Raw genomic sequence first — 18852 nt, forward strand, 5'->3', positions numbered from 1 at the left:
TAGCCTGCTTGATACTAATGCAGCGTCCTAATTGGACAGTTGTGGAATGGAGCTACCCGATTGGTCAATTTGAACATTGGTCAATGCAAGCGTCAAATCAGGACGCTGCATTAGTATTACACGCAGGCTCTCAGCAAGGACGTAGCGAGAGGGGGGACTTGGTGGTCTGGTCTCCCCAAAATGTGAGAAAATGACCAAAAAAAGAGAAAAAGATGGCCAAATCTATTGTTCTATCAAATTGGTCCCTCCTCCCGAACGAAATTTCTGGCTACGGGCCTGGCTCTCAGCTTCATTCTGACCACGACGTTTGAAGTGAACAGACATACGTTTTTCTCCGCTGAGCAACCGAGAGTTAAGATTTGGCATTCAACCCAAGTGGGATACTCGGTCAGCGTGATTAGTGGTTAAATTTTGTTTTCCTCCGAAGACGACACACCCATTCTGTCGAATTTAAACTATTATTGATTGTGAAAGGAGATTTTTAGTTTAAAGCCCCAACAATATTATTTTTAGCTTTATTAAGTATGGCAGTAGCTTATTTCTAAAAGAAAATAGTGTATGTTATGCAGGTGGTCGCATTCTTTATCCCTTAAAAAAGTCTGGACTTTCTTTCTTCCGTTAAAGAATAACAGGGCTATATTACTTTGTGGATTAAAAATGGAAACTAGAAAAGATATAAAGTAAAACCTCATTAAGTCGTCACTCCGGTTAAATCGTCATTTTTCTTCAGACCCTTCCAGCTCTCATATACCACAATGTTATTAAACCCTCGTTTACTCGTCGCTAACTTCGGTTAAGTCGTCACTATGAAAAAGTTTGAGAAAGAGGAACAGAAAGAGCTTGTTAACAGCATTGCCATATGCTTAAAAGTCACCATAAAATCCTATATACCAACGGAACAGTTTAAATAGTTACGCTGGGGAAGCTCATTTGCCAACTAAGGTTCTTGGAACGTTGGGGACTGTTCAAGCTGGATCTCATTTCTGCCTGGGCTCCATTGGAGAAACCGTGAGACAACCAAGCTCTGCCGCAAGAAGCAACGTAAGCACTTCGCAGGGCATCTCCGGCAAAACCAAAATTTGTTGATATGTCAAAGATTACATATAGTGCAAGGAAATCAAAAATTATGTAAATCAAAGAATCAAATTAATCAAGTTTAAGTCAAAGTGCAACGTGCGGGCACGGATAATAAATAATCATAGAAAGCATGGACTCTACTAATTTAGGGCTTGAAATTTAAACAAAATATCTTTGTTGAAAAAAAATTAGACATTCTTTCCCAAGTTGAGGTCTTCTGTTTATTTTTCCCCGCTCAGGGCCCCTCCATCAAGTCAATAGTGTTCGAGATTACTTTGTAGTTGTATCATGAGGAATTCAAATACTAAAATTAAATTTCAGCCGGGCAAGATCACATTTTGGCGCCCTTTGTAATGTTTGGGCCACCGGACCCGCTTACCCACCCCCACTAGTTGCGACCCTTCCCACAAGAGTAAGCAGGACTGCAACTAGATGCTTAGTCAGCCGGGACAAGGACGCATTTTGGTGCCCACCCCCTCTGATCCGACGCCCGGGTCACAAGACACGCTGCTCCCGAGGGACACAACTAGAGGGGAGCAGACAAGGGACGATAATTATCTTTTTTTGTGTATTTTCCCATATTATAAACTTACTGCAGGGGGCATGAAAAATTTGACCTGGAGGCGTACCAGAGATCCCAGCTTAAGCGCCATGCTGCAGGATATAAGATATGTGGTTTTTTACAAATTCATTACAGAGTAATGAATATCCGGTAAAAAAAATCTGACCACAGCGGCCCTGCTTCTGGAGGGTGAGGTGACCTGATACACCAATATGCGTTAAGAACAGGGGTGACTGGAGAAGATATCTGTACTCGTGTGGAACCTATTTTTGGTGTCCCCTGCCCACGTTTTTTTTGTCGCAAAGTTTCTCACTTTTTCAACTCGAATTTCGCACTCCTCTTAGAGCAGTGCCCAAGTGCGGATCCAGACGGGGCGCGATCGCCCCTCATAAGAGCCGAATAATATGGGAGAAATTTGTCTGTCCCGTGAAATACGGATGATCCAATTCACCTACACAGGAAGTCGCTTCTCCGACACATCGCCCTGGATCCGCCTGCCTTCACTCCATTCGAAGCTGGAGATGTCTGCCTTCTCAGGAACGGATCCAGGGGGTGCCGCTGTGGTGGTCGAGTGGTCATAGTGACGGACTCGCATCGCGGGGACCCGAAACCGACCATGGCCCCCGCTCTGTCCCCATAGGGGATATAAGCTGGTCACCCAGAGGGTTTGGGCCATGGTGGAAGAGCGATGCAATATCCGGAGCACTAAGCACCCAAAGACCACCAGCGGATAAGAAGACAAAAAGTTGAGGTTACATGGGCAGGTGCATACGCACGTCGCCAGCAGGCCACGAAGGGGGCCCACAAATAACTATAGACACACATATATAAGATACATAAACATATATATACAAGCACTCATATATATATAATATATACAAGACAGGCGACATTGTACATTGACAGCAACGGGAATCAAGGAACTTCATTGTCTATCAGAAGTCGCGCACAAAGACACCGTGAGACAATCCCAAAATATCGCATTTCATGCCAGAGGATCATAGTCTGAGTCTGATGAAGGGTTGTTATCAGCTTGTGAGGGAGCTGAAACATTCGTACTTTGGCACTGTTTCGTGACTGTTAATTTGTCTTCGTTTGAAATGACGTATCTAATAAGGCGCTTAATTCTTTCGATTCTGGAGTGTTTTCTCAGTAACTGTTTCTTCCAAGTGGTGTAATTCTGTGGCGTAGTAGAGCCAAAATGAAAGTCCTTGGTATACTCGCATGCCGTAGCATAGTGAAAGACGGTTCCCTCCCCTCCACATTTACACATGCTTGAAAACCTACTCTTATGAAAACGATGAAGATAGGAGGGGAAGGGGCCATGCTCTGAAAAAAATAAAATAGCCTCTCTAGACCAGCCATAACTAGAGCATTTAACTTGTGGGAGAACTTCATATATCTTACGACCTGTTTTCGTGTCATTTGACCATCGCGATTGCCATTTCTGTAACAGATCATTTTGCAACTTCTTCATCGCCCACGACTTTGGAAGAAGGATAGAGAAATCTGTTTCTGGTCTTTCGGTCGCTCTTTTGGCTAACCGATCAGCTGCTTCATTCCCAGTATTTTCACTATGCGCTTTGATCCACGAGATATAGATATGTCTATTTGGCAGTAACAGGTCTCTAATTTTCCGAGCCATCATGTGGCGTGATAGGGGGTCTAGAACCGCATATAATGAAGAAAGTGAATCAGAAAAAATGTGTGTTTCTTTCTTGCTAGCGCTTGCCTGTTGCGTAGCTGTGAGCAGCGCAACCAGCTCCGCCTGAAATACCGTATTTAGATCATTGAGTTTATTGCTCCAGTTACTTATCTCCAAGTCATCCTGAAAGGTAACCATGGCCGAAGCCACTCCATGCTCAGTTTTGGAGCCATCAGTGTAGATCTTATATTCAGCCTGTGGGTGTATTTCTCCTTTTAGGTCAATGCGGCATTCCTCCACAGATTGTGAAGGATGCTGGGACCATCCTGTGATTTTCCTTTCCATCTGAACGTAGGAAAGTGTCTCGCCATTCCCCAGCGTAACAGGAGTTTTCAGACGGGTCAAGAGGCTAAATTTGGCTTCACATTCTACCAGGAGACTGAGTGGGGGCAATCCCAGTATGACTTGTAGTGCATTTGTGGGCGTAGTTGAGTAGGCCTTAGAGATATATAGCAGATATCCCCTCTGAATTGAGTCAAGGCGCTTCTGTAGGGATACGGTAGCATTGGCTCCCCATATGGCGGCTCCATACACCAGAATACGTTGTGCGACCGTGATGTAAAGAGTCCTGCGCATCCTAGTGTTGATTCCCCAATTCCTGCCTGCTATGCAGTGAAGCCTCGTGAGTAGTTGATTGGATCTTGTGTTCAGCTCTGTGATATGGTCTTTCCAGTCCAATTTGTCGTTAAAATGGATACCTAGAATTTTAATTTTGCGGAGTCTCTTGATGAAGTTGTTTGACGAACGAATTTGTGGCGGACGTTTCCCTTTGGGGGAGACCCATAGGAAGTTTGTTTTGTTGGTGGCTAATTTAAGGCCGTTCTCAGTTAGCCAGTTGCTGATATCAGCCAGGACGCTGGAGGCGTTTTTACCAACTCCCTCCACCGTGGGGCCCGAGACCAATACGATAATGTCATCCGCATAGGCCTGGACCAGCACGTTATTTGGCCACTTGAGCTGGAAGATGTTGTTAAGTACCAGATTCCAATATAGTGGGCCAGAGCAGGACCCCTGTGGGCAACCTTGAGTTAATTGTTTCGACACTGCTCCACTGCCAGTAACTATTGAAACTGTACGGTTAGAAAGGATGTCTTCTGCTATTTTCTTTAGCTGGGAGGAAATTGGAGCCTCGTTTAATCTGCTGCGGATGACTGGATATTTAACAGAGTCGAAAGCCCCTTGAACGTCAAGAGTTATGATTGCCATGTCGTGCTTTTTCTTTTTCTGTGTATTAATTTCTTGCTGAATGGCAACCAGAGCGTGTTCAGTGGAGACACCATGTCTGAAACCAAATTGGTGGTCATTGATCCAATTAACTTTGTCTAACTCGAATACAATTCGTTGTGCAATTATCTTTTCAAATATTTTTCCTACAGTCGACAGGAGATGTATAGGCCTATATGACTCAGGTAGGCTAGGATTTTTATCTTTTTTCAAAAACAGTAATACTTTACTGTTTTTGAAGTGTGTAGGAAACAGCAGAAGTCGGAAGCATCGGTTGTACATTACGTACAAAAATTCAGGGAACGTCCTGTTGATTCTTTTGATCAGGATATTGTTGATCATGTCCATTCCAGGCGCTTTTTTGTCATTTAGATGACTAATGACTCTTTTGATTTCGCTAGAAGTAATTTCTGGTTCAACAAAACAAATGCGCTCGCAGTCAGCTGTCTGGGAAGCATCGCGGGGACCCGGGTTCGAGCCCCACCGTCACCACAGTGGTGGTCGGCTGAAGTTGGTTTTCTGTGGTTCCAAACTTCAAGGCGCAAATGTGAGCCGATCTCCCCGTTAAAAAGTCTCGCCACAGAGAGCAACAGTCCTACAAACAGAAGTCGACTTTTTTAGAAAGGGCTGGAAGGATTTTAAGGACCCTTAAAAAGGAAATGAAAAATTAAGGACTAATTATTAAAGACCGTACGAACCCTGCTATATCATGTGATTTTTTTTTAAATATGAATTAGCTGTCAAATGGACCCCTTTGAATATCTACATCGAATTAGAAGCCGGGGAAGAGGAGATAGTCCCTTCTACCTTTACTGCAATGTTATAGAAACAGCAACCCCCCACCTCTTCCAGTGTTCACACTTTGCCAACATCAGAAAAATTTCAGATTGAAGGATTTTTCTCTGCCTCCCCAGTCATAGGCGATAATAGACTTGGAAAACTGGGGGGGGGGGGAAAGAAAGGGTTTTTTTTCAAACCGAGTACGACTTAGGTCTATCGCCATAGGCAATTTACTACCCTATTGTGAGTTGTGCCGGAAGTGTAAGTACCTAACAGTCTGAGTGCGTATCTAGTGTGGTGTACGATTTTTCAGTGCTGCCATCTATATCTCAGAAGTGAAGTGAGTGATGTGTAGTGACTGAATATTTGTAGGACAGTTGCTGTGTCGAGACTTTTTAACGGGGAGATCGGCTCGCATTTGCGCCTCGAAGTTGGGAACCACAGAAAACCAACTTCAGCCGACCACGGGAAATGATGCTGTTGTCGATTCATTTATACATATATGCATTAGATCAGTCGACTTCACCTTTGATGCTGGGGGGGGGGGCAGCAATGTGTAATTTGGTCTCTCGTAATATCAGTGCAGCCTTTTTCTTCAATGTTACAATTTTTTGTGATTGTTACTTATTGTTGTAATTGTTTTATTTGTTGAATTCAAATGAATTTCGTAATGTATAGTGATCTGCTGACACTGATACTTCTGATTTAATTCTTATAAACTGAAGACCAAAAAAACTGGTACAGGCATGCGTATGCAAATAAAGAGATGTGGAACCAATCAGAGTACGGTGCTGCGGTCGGCAACGCCTATATAATACAAGTGTCTGGCATAATTGTTAGATCGGTTACTGCTGCTACAATGGCAGGTTATCGAGATTTAAGTGAGTTTGAACGTGGTGTTATAGTCGGCGCACGAGAGATGCGACATAGCATCTCCGAGGTAGCGATGAAATTTGGATTTTCACGTACGACCATTTCACGAGTGTACCGTGAATATCGGGAATTCGGTAAAAAATTAAATCTACGACATCGCTGCGGCCGGAAAAATATCATGCAAGAACGTGACTGACGAGAATCATTAAACGTGACAGACGTGCAACCCTTCCGCAAATTGCTGCAGATTTCAATGCTGGGCCATCAACAAGTGTCAGCGTTCGAACCATTCAACGAAACATTATCGATATGGGCTTTCGGAGCCGAAGGCCACTCGTGTACCCTTGATGACTGCTTTACGCCTCGCCTGGGCCTGACAACACCGGCATTGGACTGTTGAGGTCTGGAAACACGTTGCCTGGTCGGACGAGTCTCGGTTCCAATTGCTTCGAGCTGATGAACGTGTACGGAGACAACCTCATGAATCCATGGACCCTACATGTCAACAGGGGACTGTTCAAGCTGGTGGAGGCTCTGTGATGATATGGGACCCCCTGATACGACTCTGACAGGTACGTAAGCATCCTGTCTGATCACCTACACCCATTCATGTCCATTCTGCATTCCGACGGACTTGGACAATTTCAGCAGGACAATGCGACACCCCACACGTCTAGAATGGCTCCAGGAACACTCTTCTGACTTTAGACACTTCCGCTGGCCACTTAAATCCCCAGACATGAACATTATTGAACATATCTGGGAATACTTGCAACGTGCTGTTCAGAAGAAGTAAGACCCCCTCTTACTCCTACGGATTTATGGACAGCCCTGCAGGATTAATGGTGTCAATTACCTCCAGCACTACTTCAGACATTAGTCGAGTCCATGCCACGTCGTGTTGCAGCACTTCTGCGGGCTCCCTACACGATATTAGGCAGGTTACCAGTTTTTCTGGCTCTTCAGTGTATATCACCTGATGAACATATGAATTCATAATCAAGGGATGGCCCTATGAAATACTGAAGTTGAATTCATTGAATCTACTGGACATTTTGCTAAAATTTCAGGGGGGATTTGATAAGTGATGTTATGTTTAAAAATGTACAGACAGAAAGCTAAGCTATTATAAGAATGATAATTTGTTTTTATGCTCAAAACTTATTTCTATTTAATTTTTATGACAAAATACGTATATGCAGTGCACCAACATTTACTGCATAGCTGCCAACTTTTGAAAATTCGGGAGATTTTCGCGCGAACCCGTATTTTATGCTAAAACCACTCCCTAATAAATACGATAGGGATTTTCCACACATAAAAGTTAAGGCGTATGGAATAAAATCCCTACTCAAAAACTAGTCAAATTAAAATAGGTATTTTACACACATGGAAGTTAAACCCTTGGGAATAAAATCCCTACGCAAAAATAAAAAAACAAGTGAAATTGGAGGCCAAAACTTCAAAATGGTGATCTAAAAAAATAAATATTGTGTTCAATCAGAAACGCCGGGAACGTGAATCTGCGCGAATGACCCCAAAATCATCGGCAGATGAAGGAAAAAAAGTGTCAATTTTTGAAGAACACTGACTTTTTTTGCGACACTTGCTTGATGTTTTTTTGATTTCACATGGGTGATGATGTCAGTCTTTCCACCATGACCGATGTTTATGTCCGTAACACAACTTGTACAAAAAAGGAAAAGTCGGCCCTTTTCTGGAACGTTTGATGAAAGGAAATTCATCAGGGAACAAGTATCTTTAAAATTGATTAAATATGTTTTTGCTTATCAGTATTCATGTTTTGTTATATCGCACGTACGTAACTTCCAAAGAAATTTTGACCATATGCGCGTCACCATATTCAATTATTATCCAGGACTATTGGCTGCTAAGCTATTTCCCTGCACGATAAGAAACTTTCTGGTTACCATCAGAGGGTTTGTAAAACTTCCTTAAAAAGGGAATTTCCCCCTTTACGACGTTTGACGTCATTTCGGAAGGAGAAAAAAAAAAGGGCTTCGTTCCCCACAAGAAATTCCTTAAGGATTTTTTTTTTAATGATAGAGAATTTTTAGGGATTTTGTGATTTTCGTAAAAATTCGGAAGTTGAGGGATGAAACTAAAATTCGGGAGACTTGGCAGCTATGATTTACTGTAACATGCACGTACAGGAGATACTCATCAAGTGGTTGAATTTAAATAACATTTTAGCACTATTTTCCCTATTTATCATACTTCCCAACTTCATTCTGGAATTATCAGTAAAATTGATAAAAATATAGGAAAATTTATCAAGGTTACAATGTCAATTTGACAATCTCTGGTGAGTATAAATTAGTGATAGTCTATACATAGTGTCCAGAAAATGTACCACCATGCAATTAATCAAATGGAAAATTCATAAAATAGTTCGACAAGAGTGACTAAATTACTCAAGTAACTAGGTCGCTCTCACTCGATCGCCAGATGATTTACTTACTCACTAGGGGTCACTTAACCAGTCAACTGTCCAATTAATTTCTCCGAGCGTTACCCGCAGTGCCCACTTTTTTTTGTGAAGATGTGCGCGCCTTTTCCCTTTCTTGGAAGTTTGAAATATTAAAATATTTTTTTTATAGCTTGAATGTGTTGAGACATAATATGACACCCCAAAAGTGGGGAGGGACGGTCATAATATCCTGTGACTAAAAGAAATGCTGTTGATGGATTTATGTGGAACCATAGTAGTTGAACCTTTGCTAAAAGATATACGAGTAATAAAACAGATGCATCTTCGTAAGGGTGGGGATGCAGCTTTGCAAAACATCACAAAGATAATAGTAATAACAATCTCAGATCTTGAAATATAATTGTCAACTTCATCTAGTGATGAGATAAAGTAGAAGAATGGCTGTACAGAGATGGCAGCACATGTATGACAAATTATTTCACCATATCTGTGAAAAAGACCGAAAAGTCTTCGCGTCAGCAAATGCCGCCATAGGCACCATTACCTATGGCAGCAACGGCAAACGCCGTCGTAACCACTTGACTGGTTAAGTGCTGTATCATTTACTGACGCAATTCAGTCATTCCTCACTTGTGTTGGTGAATTATCAAATTTTCCTAGCGGTGAATTGTTGTCGATGAATTTTCCATGAACCCTAATATAATAACCAACCTACATTTACTGCAACATGTACAGGCTAGGCAGAGTGTTTGTAGAAACTTTAAAATTGTATAAAAACCGGGAAAAATAAAAAATGGTTTGCAGGGTTAGCATCACTAGGCCACAGGAATTTTTTGACGAAAAAAAACAGCCAATAGGTGGCACTGGCGTACACACACACAAAAACGAACAGGATGCCTCCAAATCATTACAGCAGTTCTGCATTACCAGAGAATATAATTCCATGTCAGTCTTTCCATGCGGAATAGAGAAATCGCATCTACATATTGTAAGTTCGTGAATGCTATCAACGATTGATAATCTTGGGTATATGGAATTCTTAAAAGCTTTATATTTAGCTGTATATAGCTTTAAGTTTTATATTTTCTTTCTGAAAATGTTTAATCGGAAGAAACAATTAAAAAAAATTCAAATTACAAAGCTGCGGACGAAAAAACGTGTTTACCGTACGGCTGTTAATGGAATACAATAACGATTATACAGGAATTTCGGCAATCAAGGTCATGCCCCTGATAAATGATTGCCGATAAACGCTATGAAAACGAAATCTTTGCCAGTTGCTTAAATGCGGTCAGACTTTTTTTACGACTGCTCGATGGAAATGACTACGGCTGTCCTCTATGGGTGTTTTCCTTAACGACAACGTGAAAGCTCGGAATTTTCCGCCAAAATCCGGAGAAATCTCAACAAATCCGGAAAGCGGGAGGAAGGATGAAAAATCCGGTGTCTCCCGCCTAAATTGGGAGAGTTAGCAGGTCTGCACACGATTACAACCACCACAGGATATAACACATTGCAGGTGAATCACAAACCCAGCAATGGTAGAGTGCAGCAGGTCCACTTACACAGTTTACAACGGTGAACTGATTGTGGATTAGGAGCACAAGTTCTTATAACCGTCTCATTTGCATATTTCCACCGAAGTCGCTCGTACCGGTGCTACCTATCGGCTGTTTATTTTTTTTCCTGTCGTAAAAAATTCCTGTGACCTAGCAATGCTAACCATTTTTATTTCGGTTATTTTTCCGGTTTTTATTCATTTTTAAAATTTCTGCCTTTTTGCCCACCCTGTTTGTTATGTGTATCAGATGACTTTTTAACACTGGCAACAGTCCATCTTTTAAACAAATTTATCTTTGCTAAGAAATTCTCAAACTTCAGCAATAAAAATTAATACTTTCCTACAATACCATGCAATATAAATCGAATTGCAACTGAAGTCAAGCCTGGTCACCACTAATCTGTAAAACAAACATTAGTTTAAAAAACATACAAAATAAGATAGATGACAACTTTTATTTCGTGAAACAAATTTTACAACTGAGTGAGGTGCCTCAGGGAAACAAAAGTTTGATAACCAAATGAAAAAGAAGGAAACCTGAAGTGACTCCTCACTACAAGCTCGAATCAATAGGAAAATAAATAAATGCCAATATATATAAATAATCATTTTTTGGGCTCTCAGCGGTAAGAAATCTTGTTGTTCTGAGCATCACTTGAAGAAGGTGTGGCTGCTGTTGGACCTCCCAGCTGAAATGAAGTTTGTTGTTTCCATAAAAACAAGAATTTCCCAAAACATTTTAATCATAAAGAGGAACAATCAACAGAATTAAAATTACTCATGTTTATGGCAACCCTAAGTAAAAATTAAAAAAAAAAAAAAAAAAAAAAAAAAAAAAATCAAGTTTAGTAATCTTGCTATTTTTAAAACAAATTTTTACGAAAACCTTTGATTCAAACTCAAACACCTTTATAAATTAACTTTGACCCGTTATGTTTAAATTTTGCTTAAGTGAGGATTACCATACACGCGAGTAACTTCAAACAAAAAGAACATTCAACAATGTTTGTTTTGTAGAAAGTTTTGGCATCCCTTTTAAAACCTCTGAACAACCTCAATCAAAAATTAGACTAGTACCTAAGGGTTGATATTTATAAATTATGAAAGACAATTTTAAGTGCTAATTAAAAAAAAAAAAAAACGAGTTCATAGACGTATTATCACAGAATTAACAATAAAAGATACTCATTTCTTCTCCCTGTAAAGCTGATAAACATTTGTTCCAGTGAAAATAATACTGAAGTTGCTTGAAAACATTTGAATTAAATGCGAAAAATAAACTCAGCCGTAAATTATCATGCAAAAACTAAAAGAATCTATTTCTTAGAATCAAATAAAGCAATATAAGTAGATAATATGCAATTTCAAAAACAAGTGGGTGAATTATACTCCAGAAGCCTCCAAATTCAACCTCCAACGCTTCATTTTAAATTATAAGAGCTACCTGGTTATTGCAGTTAGAAATTAACTCCATACTTTGAAGCAAACTTAAAAAAAACTTTAGCCTTGTCGGATCCTTCAATATATACTATTCCAAAACAAAAAGGCTTTTAATGTATCAAGAGGAAGAGAAATAACACCAAGTCAAACACACAGGCAATAGAAAATATCACTAGAATGACGAGAGAGTGAGAGAAAAAAAAAGAGGAATACTTTCTCTCAAAATAAAGCAAAAAAAAAAAAAAAAAAAGACTATAAATGTATATCAATAGTGAACAATGAAAGACAACAGAATTTTTGTTCCGAAATGTCATTGTTTATACGCTATCCACATTTTGCTCAACTTGTTCTTTGGTGGGACTTGTTTGAGGTTCCCGCTTGGAAGTGATCAGTTCATTCATGGCCTTGTGCAGATTAAAGTACATATTGTTGCTTGCATTAGAGCTTCCAGCGAAAGAAGAGCCATATGAAGAAAGTGAAGCTGGTTTTTTATATGGAATTGGCTTTGGAGGACTGTATGACTGAAAGTGATTGCCGCCAACAACTTGGTCGGTATCGCAACTTTCATCGCCATTATTCCCAACAACCTCAATTTCATTTTCCTCACCTTTATATTGGCTGTCTCCTCGGGAGCCATTTTCTTTTCCGTAACTGTAACCGGTGCTCCCATACATATTTTCTTTCCTAGCAGAATTGTACCTGGTATTTTCTTTGCTTCCTCTGTAGTCATTGCCGTAGTTTGAGCTTTTCCATCGACCACCACGACCTAAGATAGAGTATTTACACAAAACATTATTGAATTCATAGTAAAAAACTACCAGGGATCTTGCCCCACCAAAAACATGGATCTATTTTCTACTCATAAAATTCAAAATCTGAAAAATGTCAAAAAATAAATTTATACACACACACGCGAAAAATCAACTGGAATTGTTTGCTTTCCAAACAATATCATACTTGATGCTTTTGCATTTCCTTTCCGATAGTGTAATTGTGAAATACATCACACATTTTGGGAAGAGATAACTTTCTAACAAAGTTCATAAATAAATATTAATCTCTGTATATTATACAATCTTACATATATTATACAATCTCTGCAATATTATACAATTTCAAGTAAAATTAGAACACATTTTAACAAAATAATTGTACTGCATAGTAGTTTTAGTGTTAAAGGATATTTACTGTTTGAAGGATGTACCCTCTTTTTTGAATATGAAAAGTGAAACACGGTATGAGTGAACATTCGGATGTGATCATATTAAGCGGCGTTCACTGTATAAGTACAGTATACATACGAGTTATTAACCAAAAAATATATCTTGTTTTCTACAGGTCATTTCCCCATTTATGAAATTTTATATACTGCCATTTGAAAATGCACAAACTTTTGTTTAAACCTGCCACATAATGGAACAGTCTTTTTTTACAACCACTCTACTCAGTTTCTTAGAAACATTCATTATAACAAACTCACCAGTTTGTTATAATGAATGTTTCTAAGAAACTGGGTAAAGTAAAAAACTTAGCTCAAATACAAAGGAAAAAAATCTAATTAAAGTATGTAAGAAATATTCAAATAAAGTAAAATCAATACTCAAAAATCAAACAAGCATAAAGAATATCAAGTTTTAAGTACCTCGTCCTCCTCCAAAGCTTTTAGACATTTCCATTAGCTCAAGCAACTTGGGATTGACAGTCTGGCTGGCTTCTTGAAGAACTTCAACAAGGTCTCTGGCTTGCTTCATGTTGGAAAAAGTGAAAAAAGTATATGCAGTGCCTGTGTTGTTTGACCTTGCCGTTCGCCCAATTCGATGGACGTAATCTTCTGAACAATTTGGAAAGTCTACGTTTATCACATACTTGATATCATCCACATCTGTTGCAGAATACAAAAATTTTAGAAACATGACAAAATATTTTCCATACAATGACATTTGGTACACAAGAAATTTGTTTCTTTAACTTTAGTTACACCTAAAACTATTGAGGGTTACTTATTAAAACATGTTATTTGTATGAACATTTCACTGCCGATTAAAAGAAATTTGAAATATTACTTAGTTTAACAGCTTAAAACATTAAAAAGTTTACCTTTTCTATATTATAGAAAAGGTAAACTTTTTAATATACTTTAATATATATTTTGCAAATCAAATTTTTCGATTTGCAATTGAGTGTATAATAAAAATTGAATTTGAGAGAAAGAAAAACTATAGAGAAAAAATACAAGTTACATTAAGGCATTACATTCAAATCTTTTCACACGAGTTCATTTATCAAGTGGAATTAATCTCAAGATCAATAAGATAATCAACTGTCCTTAAATCTCATTTATACAGTAACTTCTCATCTACTTTAGATTTATAAAATGCAACTATGTTCCAGCAGATTAGAATTATTTCTAACTTTTTAAAACCAAACTCAGGAAATAGAATAGCTAAACTTATAGTGTGTGCTTTGTCCCCTCAAATCAAGGCTGAGTGAACAATCAGCTAAAATAAAATAGCTTATTTATTGTACACAAATTACGCAGCACGGGGGGGAATTAAGAAAATCCACCACCAATCATTAAAAACCATCAATATGAAAAAAAGATGTATTTTACAAAATTTTTATACTGGAAAAATCTAATCAAATCTGTCATAATAAATATAGTATTATAATGCTTTTTCCTAATCTATGAAGACAAACAGACATGCAAGAAAACAAAGAATTGCAAGGAATATGATTACTTTTTCCTCCGAATCCCATGGCCAGATAAATTCTTAATTGCTTTAAAATATTGCTAAGTAGTGCATTTTTGTCTTTTTTTAAATTCACCATTGGTAAATGGAACAAACTCCCAAGCTCTTGTCGAATCCCCCACTACCACTAGTTTTTTGTCCAATATCAAACAATATCGTTGCCATTTTCGACCGCATCCTCTTGTATAAGTCCCAGGGCCAACAATATTGTATAAATAAAATAAATTATAAATCCTCACGAAAAAATGATTAGAATATACTGGTTAGAACTCACAGCTGCTTTTTTGAAATAATTTTTAGTTTACAACTACTTATGCGTACTCAAATGCATCAAAATTTTTGGGCTAAAATTTTGTACCAAAAATTTCAGCAAACAAGAAATTTCCTTGCATTTCCTCCTTAATTATAAATATAAAAAATATAAAAGTTTATACCTGTGTGGGTGCTAAGCTACTGGTGATAACTCATGATCTTCAGGCAAGAGACTTGTTTCTCGACTAGGACAGATACCCAGACGTTAGACGGTCCATCCGCTTCACAGAGAGAACGTCTAAGACACAAGTTCCTTGCCTTTTTTCACAGTAGCGGAGCCATTTTCCTCTCTCATGGTCTCAGCAGAGCATTGATTATATCTCACAAGTATCTTTTATTTAACAAACAGCATTTATGCTGCTCAACCAATGATTACTGGGATAAATATTTGTCACACAAAATGCTGCCTTTTCATATTCATATTCTCATAAAGCTCTCGACATTAAATATCAAGACCTTGGAGTGATCAAGAACTGGCAAATAAGTGCTGAACTTGAAAAAAATAAACTAGTACTGCATTTCATAAATCAGCAACAAACAGCCATACAAGCAAGCACAATTAGTATTTTATACCTCAAATATGACATTTTTACTCAGAAATGAGAAGTGCCAGTTATATCACATAGATGCTTGCCCTTCATATCAGCAATCAATTTTTACTCAATAGATCTAGAATGACCATGTTCTATGATGGTCACCAATACTCCAGTTGATGTTACCATCCCACACACATTTTCTCCACTTTTTTTTTTAGAGTCAACTGGCTTGTGAACCAATACTATTGACGAGAGAAAAGAATCCATCACTGAATCGACAGCATTTTGGGTAAATAAACCGAAAATTGAAGGTGAGGGAAGGGGGCAAAAGAAATTCATTGGATATTTGCTGACTGGTTAATACTGTAGCATCAAATCGACCAATTTCCTCAAGGAGAACAAGCTGATGCGACACAATCCAGTCTGTTTTTTAGCAAATTCATCCATGCTTTTTTACACAGAGGCATCTCTAATTGTGCCTCTACAGAAAAAATAGAAAAACACAAATTTCAATAAATTTTCAAAATTTCAACTGAATAAAACTTTGAAAAAAAAAAAAAAAAAGGTTGAGCTTGTGCTGCGCTACTTAAAAATAATTGTAAGAAAGCATCACAATGCATGTAATAATTTGAAAATTTAACATAAGAGTCAATGCGTAGACATTACTTTATGGCATTGAGAAAGCAGAGTTCTACAGATTGATTCTTAAAATCACTTATCTAAACAACTTTATACTTTCCACTTAAAAAAAAAAAATCTCAACATTAATTCTTATGACAAATATTGTTTTACACAGATAAACAATTACAGATTTTATTTTTTCTATAGAAAATATTCACAAAATAAAGACAAATGACTCATGGGTGCCGTTATCAAGTTTAAAAACATGAAACAGGGAAAATAAGAATCTGAAACATGTTGGTGTGTTATAAAATGTCATTTGTCTTCATGTCGTCAATATTTTCTATACTTTCGAGCAGTGATTCTTTCAATTAACTGATCTTTTTTTTAAAAACTAAATGAAATCCCTATGAGAAAATGTAATTATATAAATATTGTTTTAATTTGTAGGCATGTAAATCTCTTGAAATAAACGATCATAAATTTCCTGTGTATAATCAGCAGATAGGAATTTCACATAAAGAAAATATAATTTCTATGATTTACATCATAGAAGTATAAATCTGCATATGCAAATTCGATTCATCAATAAAACCATAAGGAATAAGTCACATTTTTGTAAGAAAAATATATATTTGTCTTACTCATTTGAATAAACCATTAATAAAGCTGAAATATTTTTGGCAATTTTTAAAATATTTATTCCTATTCCAACTTCTCAGAGAAAAAAAAAATTCACATAATATGCAGTGACATATTGAGAAATTCAACATAAAATCTGCCGATTATATGCAAGAAAATATAGTACTTTCAGCGTTACTGAAAAACACCAAATTAAAAATTGTTATTAACTTAAAAATTATATATATATATATATAAAGTGAAGTTTACCTAATCCCCTAGCTGCAACATCTGTGGCCACAAGAATTGGAGAATGACCATTTCTAAACTCTGAAATATATGTATTTTTGTTAACACAGTGAAAAACATCACACTTTCAACCAGTGACAGCAGTCAATTTTTATTGATTTTATTTAGAATTCACAAATTTTTGATGCAAAGTATTTGGCTGTTTAAATTACCACATCAAAAACCACTAATACTAAATTTCTATACAAGAATTACAAGATTTTCAAAGTGATCATGAAATTATTAATCTATATTCAATAATACAAAAACCCAATCATGATTTACAGCCATCCATATACAGGGTGATTATAATTAATGATCCATACAAAAACTCATGTAAAGACAGCCAAATTTTTAGGATATCTTAAATGAGACCATGGGAAAGATGAAAAAAATAATTCAGTTTCTGACTGCTAGGTGAAAAAGTGGCACTTCCTCTAATTTTCCTTTTTTCCGCATGGACCATATAGCATCATGGTTCTTTGAAAGTAAAAAAATTCAAGGACAATTCAAGCCAAAATTTTAAAATTCAAGGACATTCATATCACAGTGATTTTTTACAAAAAATTAAATTACTTAGAATTTTTAATTTATATTCAACATTTACTCATTTTTAATTTTGAAACGCCAATTATTTAAAGCTATATAATTTTTTAAAACAATTATAATTCCCATTTCAACTTGACAATGTCAAGTTCTAACGGTCTTGCTTTTGAAAAAAGCCACTGTAGTTCAGTATGCAAATAACATTTAAGCAGAAATCATTTTATGTTTGAAACAGCATTGAACTTTGCCTTTGATGAAAAAAAATTAAAAAGCATGTAATCATATCTAGGGTGACTATATGACCCGTATTTCCTGAAAAAATATCCCATTATTTTCCATATATAACATTACTAGCTGAATGCACTGTGAAAATCACAAAGCATTTCATTAATAAATTTTTTTGCAATCGTGTTTCGAATATCACATGAATTGTGCCTAAAATTTGACATAAAAACGACTTTTTCATAGAAAATATAATAGACCAAAATTTGTCACTGTTTTGACCATTTTGAGACACTTTCTATCAAAAAATGTATTTAAAGTTCACTCCAGAACCATTTTAAAGAAAAGTGACAAGAAAGGTAGTCCGATACCTTAATTGGAAGAAACAATTAAAAAAATTCAAATTACAAAGCTGCGGACGAAAAAACGTGTTTACCGCACGGCTGTTAATGGAATACAATAACGATTATACAGGAATTTCGGCAACCAAGGTCATACCCCTGATAAATGATTGCCGATAAACGCTACGAAAACAAAGTAGCGTCTTTGCCAGTTGCTTAAATGGAGTCAGACTTTTTTTTATGGCTGCTCGATGGAAATGACTACGGCTGTCCTCTATGGGTGCAGGCCTAGAAGTGAAAATTTGGAAAAAAAAGTAGGAAAAATAGGAACATCATTGACAAAAAAATAAGAAAAAAAATAGGAGGGGGAAAAATGGAATTCCTGAATTATTATGGCATTTAAAAATGTTGGAGCCATTAAGATTCACACTTTATATTATCTATAAATATTTTAAGAAACTCAAGTTCTAATGAATTTAAAAATCTTTCATTTCCACAGAATGTGCGGTAGCGAAAACAATGTAAATAGCAAAACTAAAAAGAAATTAATCAAATTTCTACTGTTACTTGAAAAGTCCAACTATTGATCATGATCCATTTTTCCCCTGTGCTTTTCAAAGAAAGAAAAAACACCAGTCTAGGTGCCATAGAAATGTAATCCATGCATGCTTAACCAATTGCCCACGGGCAGAATATGACCCCAGAGTCATCTGTTGTGGCTCACAACTTCAAATCTTATTTTGTAAAAATGAACCAAGCAACACTTCTACATCATTCAAGAGACCCTGCAGCACAGTTTCAGGTCATTCAAGTGGCTCGCACCACATTTACAGATCACCACAGCACAGTTCCAGATTACTCAAGTTACCTCAGCTGCTGTTCCACTCAAGTGACCCGTGGCACATTCCTAGATCACTTAAGTGACTTACTGCAGAGTTCCA

At 37.1% G+C, this 18852-nt stretch overlaps 2 protein-coding genes across 4 annotated transcripts in view; both read right to left on the reverse strand.

The window, feature by feature from the left end:
• Positions 1 to 2624: 2624 nt before the first annotated feature.
• Positions 2625 to 4550, reverse strand: LOC149071662 (uncharacterized). Its single transcript, XM_089248000.1, has one exon. The coding sequence runs from the start codon at positions 4548 to 4550 to the stop codon at positions 2625 to 2627; it is 1926 nt and encodes a 641-aa protein (XP_089104126.1).
• A 6120-nt stretch (positions 4551 to 10670) lies between these two features.
• LOC149071663 (putative ATP-dependent RNA helicase DDX5) overlaps positions 10671 to 18852 on the reverse strand; it is a 34088-nt gene continuing 25906 nt past the window's right edge. The window contains exons 12-16 of one of the 3 annotated variants that reach the window (XR_016194570.1): positions 16785 to 16844; positions 14859 to 15753; positions 13317 to 13556; positions 12282 to 12440; positions 10671 to 10923 (exon numbers count right to left, since the gene is read on the reverse strand). Coding sequence is in view for 2 of the 3 variants with exons in the window: in XM_089247754.1 (XP_089103880.1) it covers positions 10886 to 10923; positions 12282 to 12440; positions 13317 to 13556; positions 16785 to 16844 (497 nt within the window). In the remaining variant the exon portion in view is untranslated. The remainder of the gene's footprint in view (positions 10924 to 12281; positions 12441 to 13316; positions 13557 to 14858; positions 15754 to 16784; positions 16845 to 18852) is intronic. The other 2 variants (XM_089247754.1, XM_089247755.1) reach the window with 2 other exon arrangements.

This window comes from Pholcus phalangioides, unplaced genomic scaffold (assembly GCF_987345545.1).
Source record: "Pholcus phalangioides strain wild (caught in Gottingen) unplaced genomic scaffold, Ppha-v1.0 ptg000018l_1, whole genome shotgun sequence".
Lineage (NCBI taxonomy): Eukaryota > Metazoa > Arthropoda > Arachnida > Araneae > Pholcidae > Pholcus > Pholcus phalangioides.

Excerpts from the sequence above, each read along its gene's own strand:
- LOC149071662 (XM_089248000.1), bottom strand. The coding sequence starts at position 4,550 with ATGGCAATCATAACTCTTGACGTTCAAGGGGCTTTCGACTCTGTTAAA.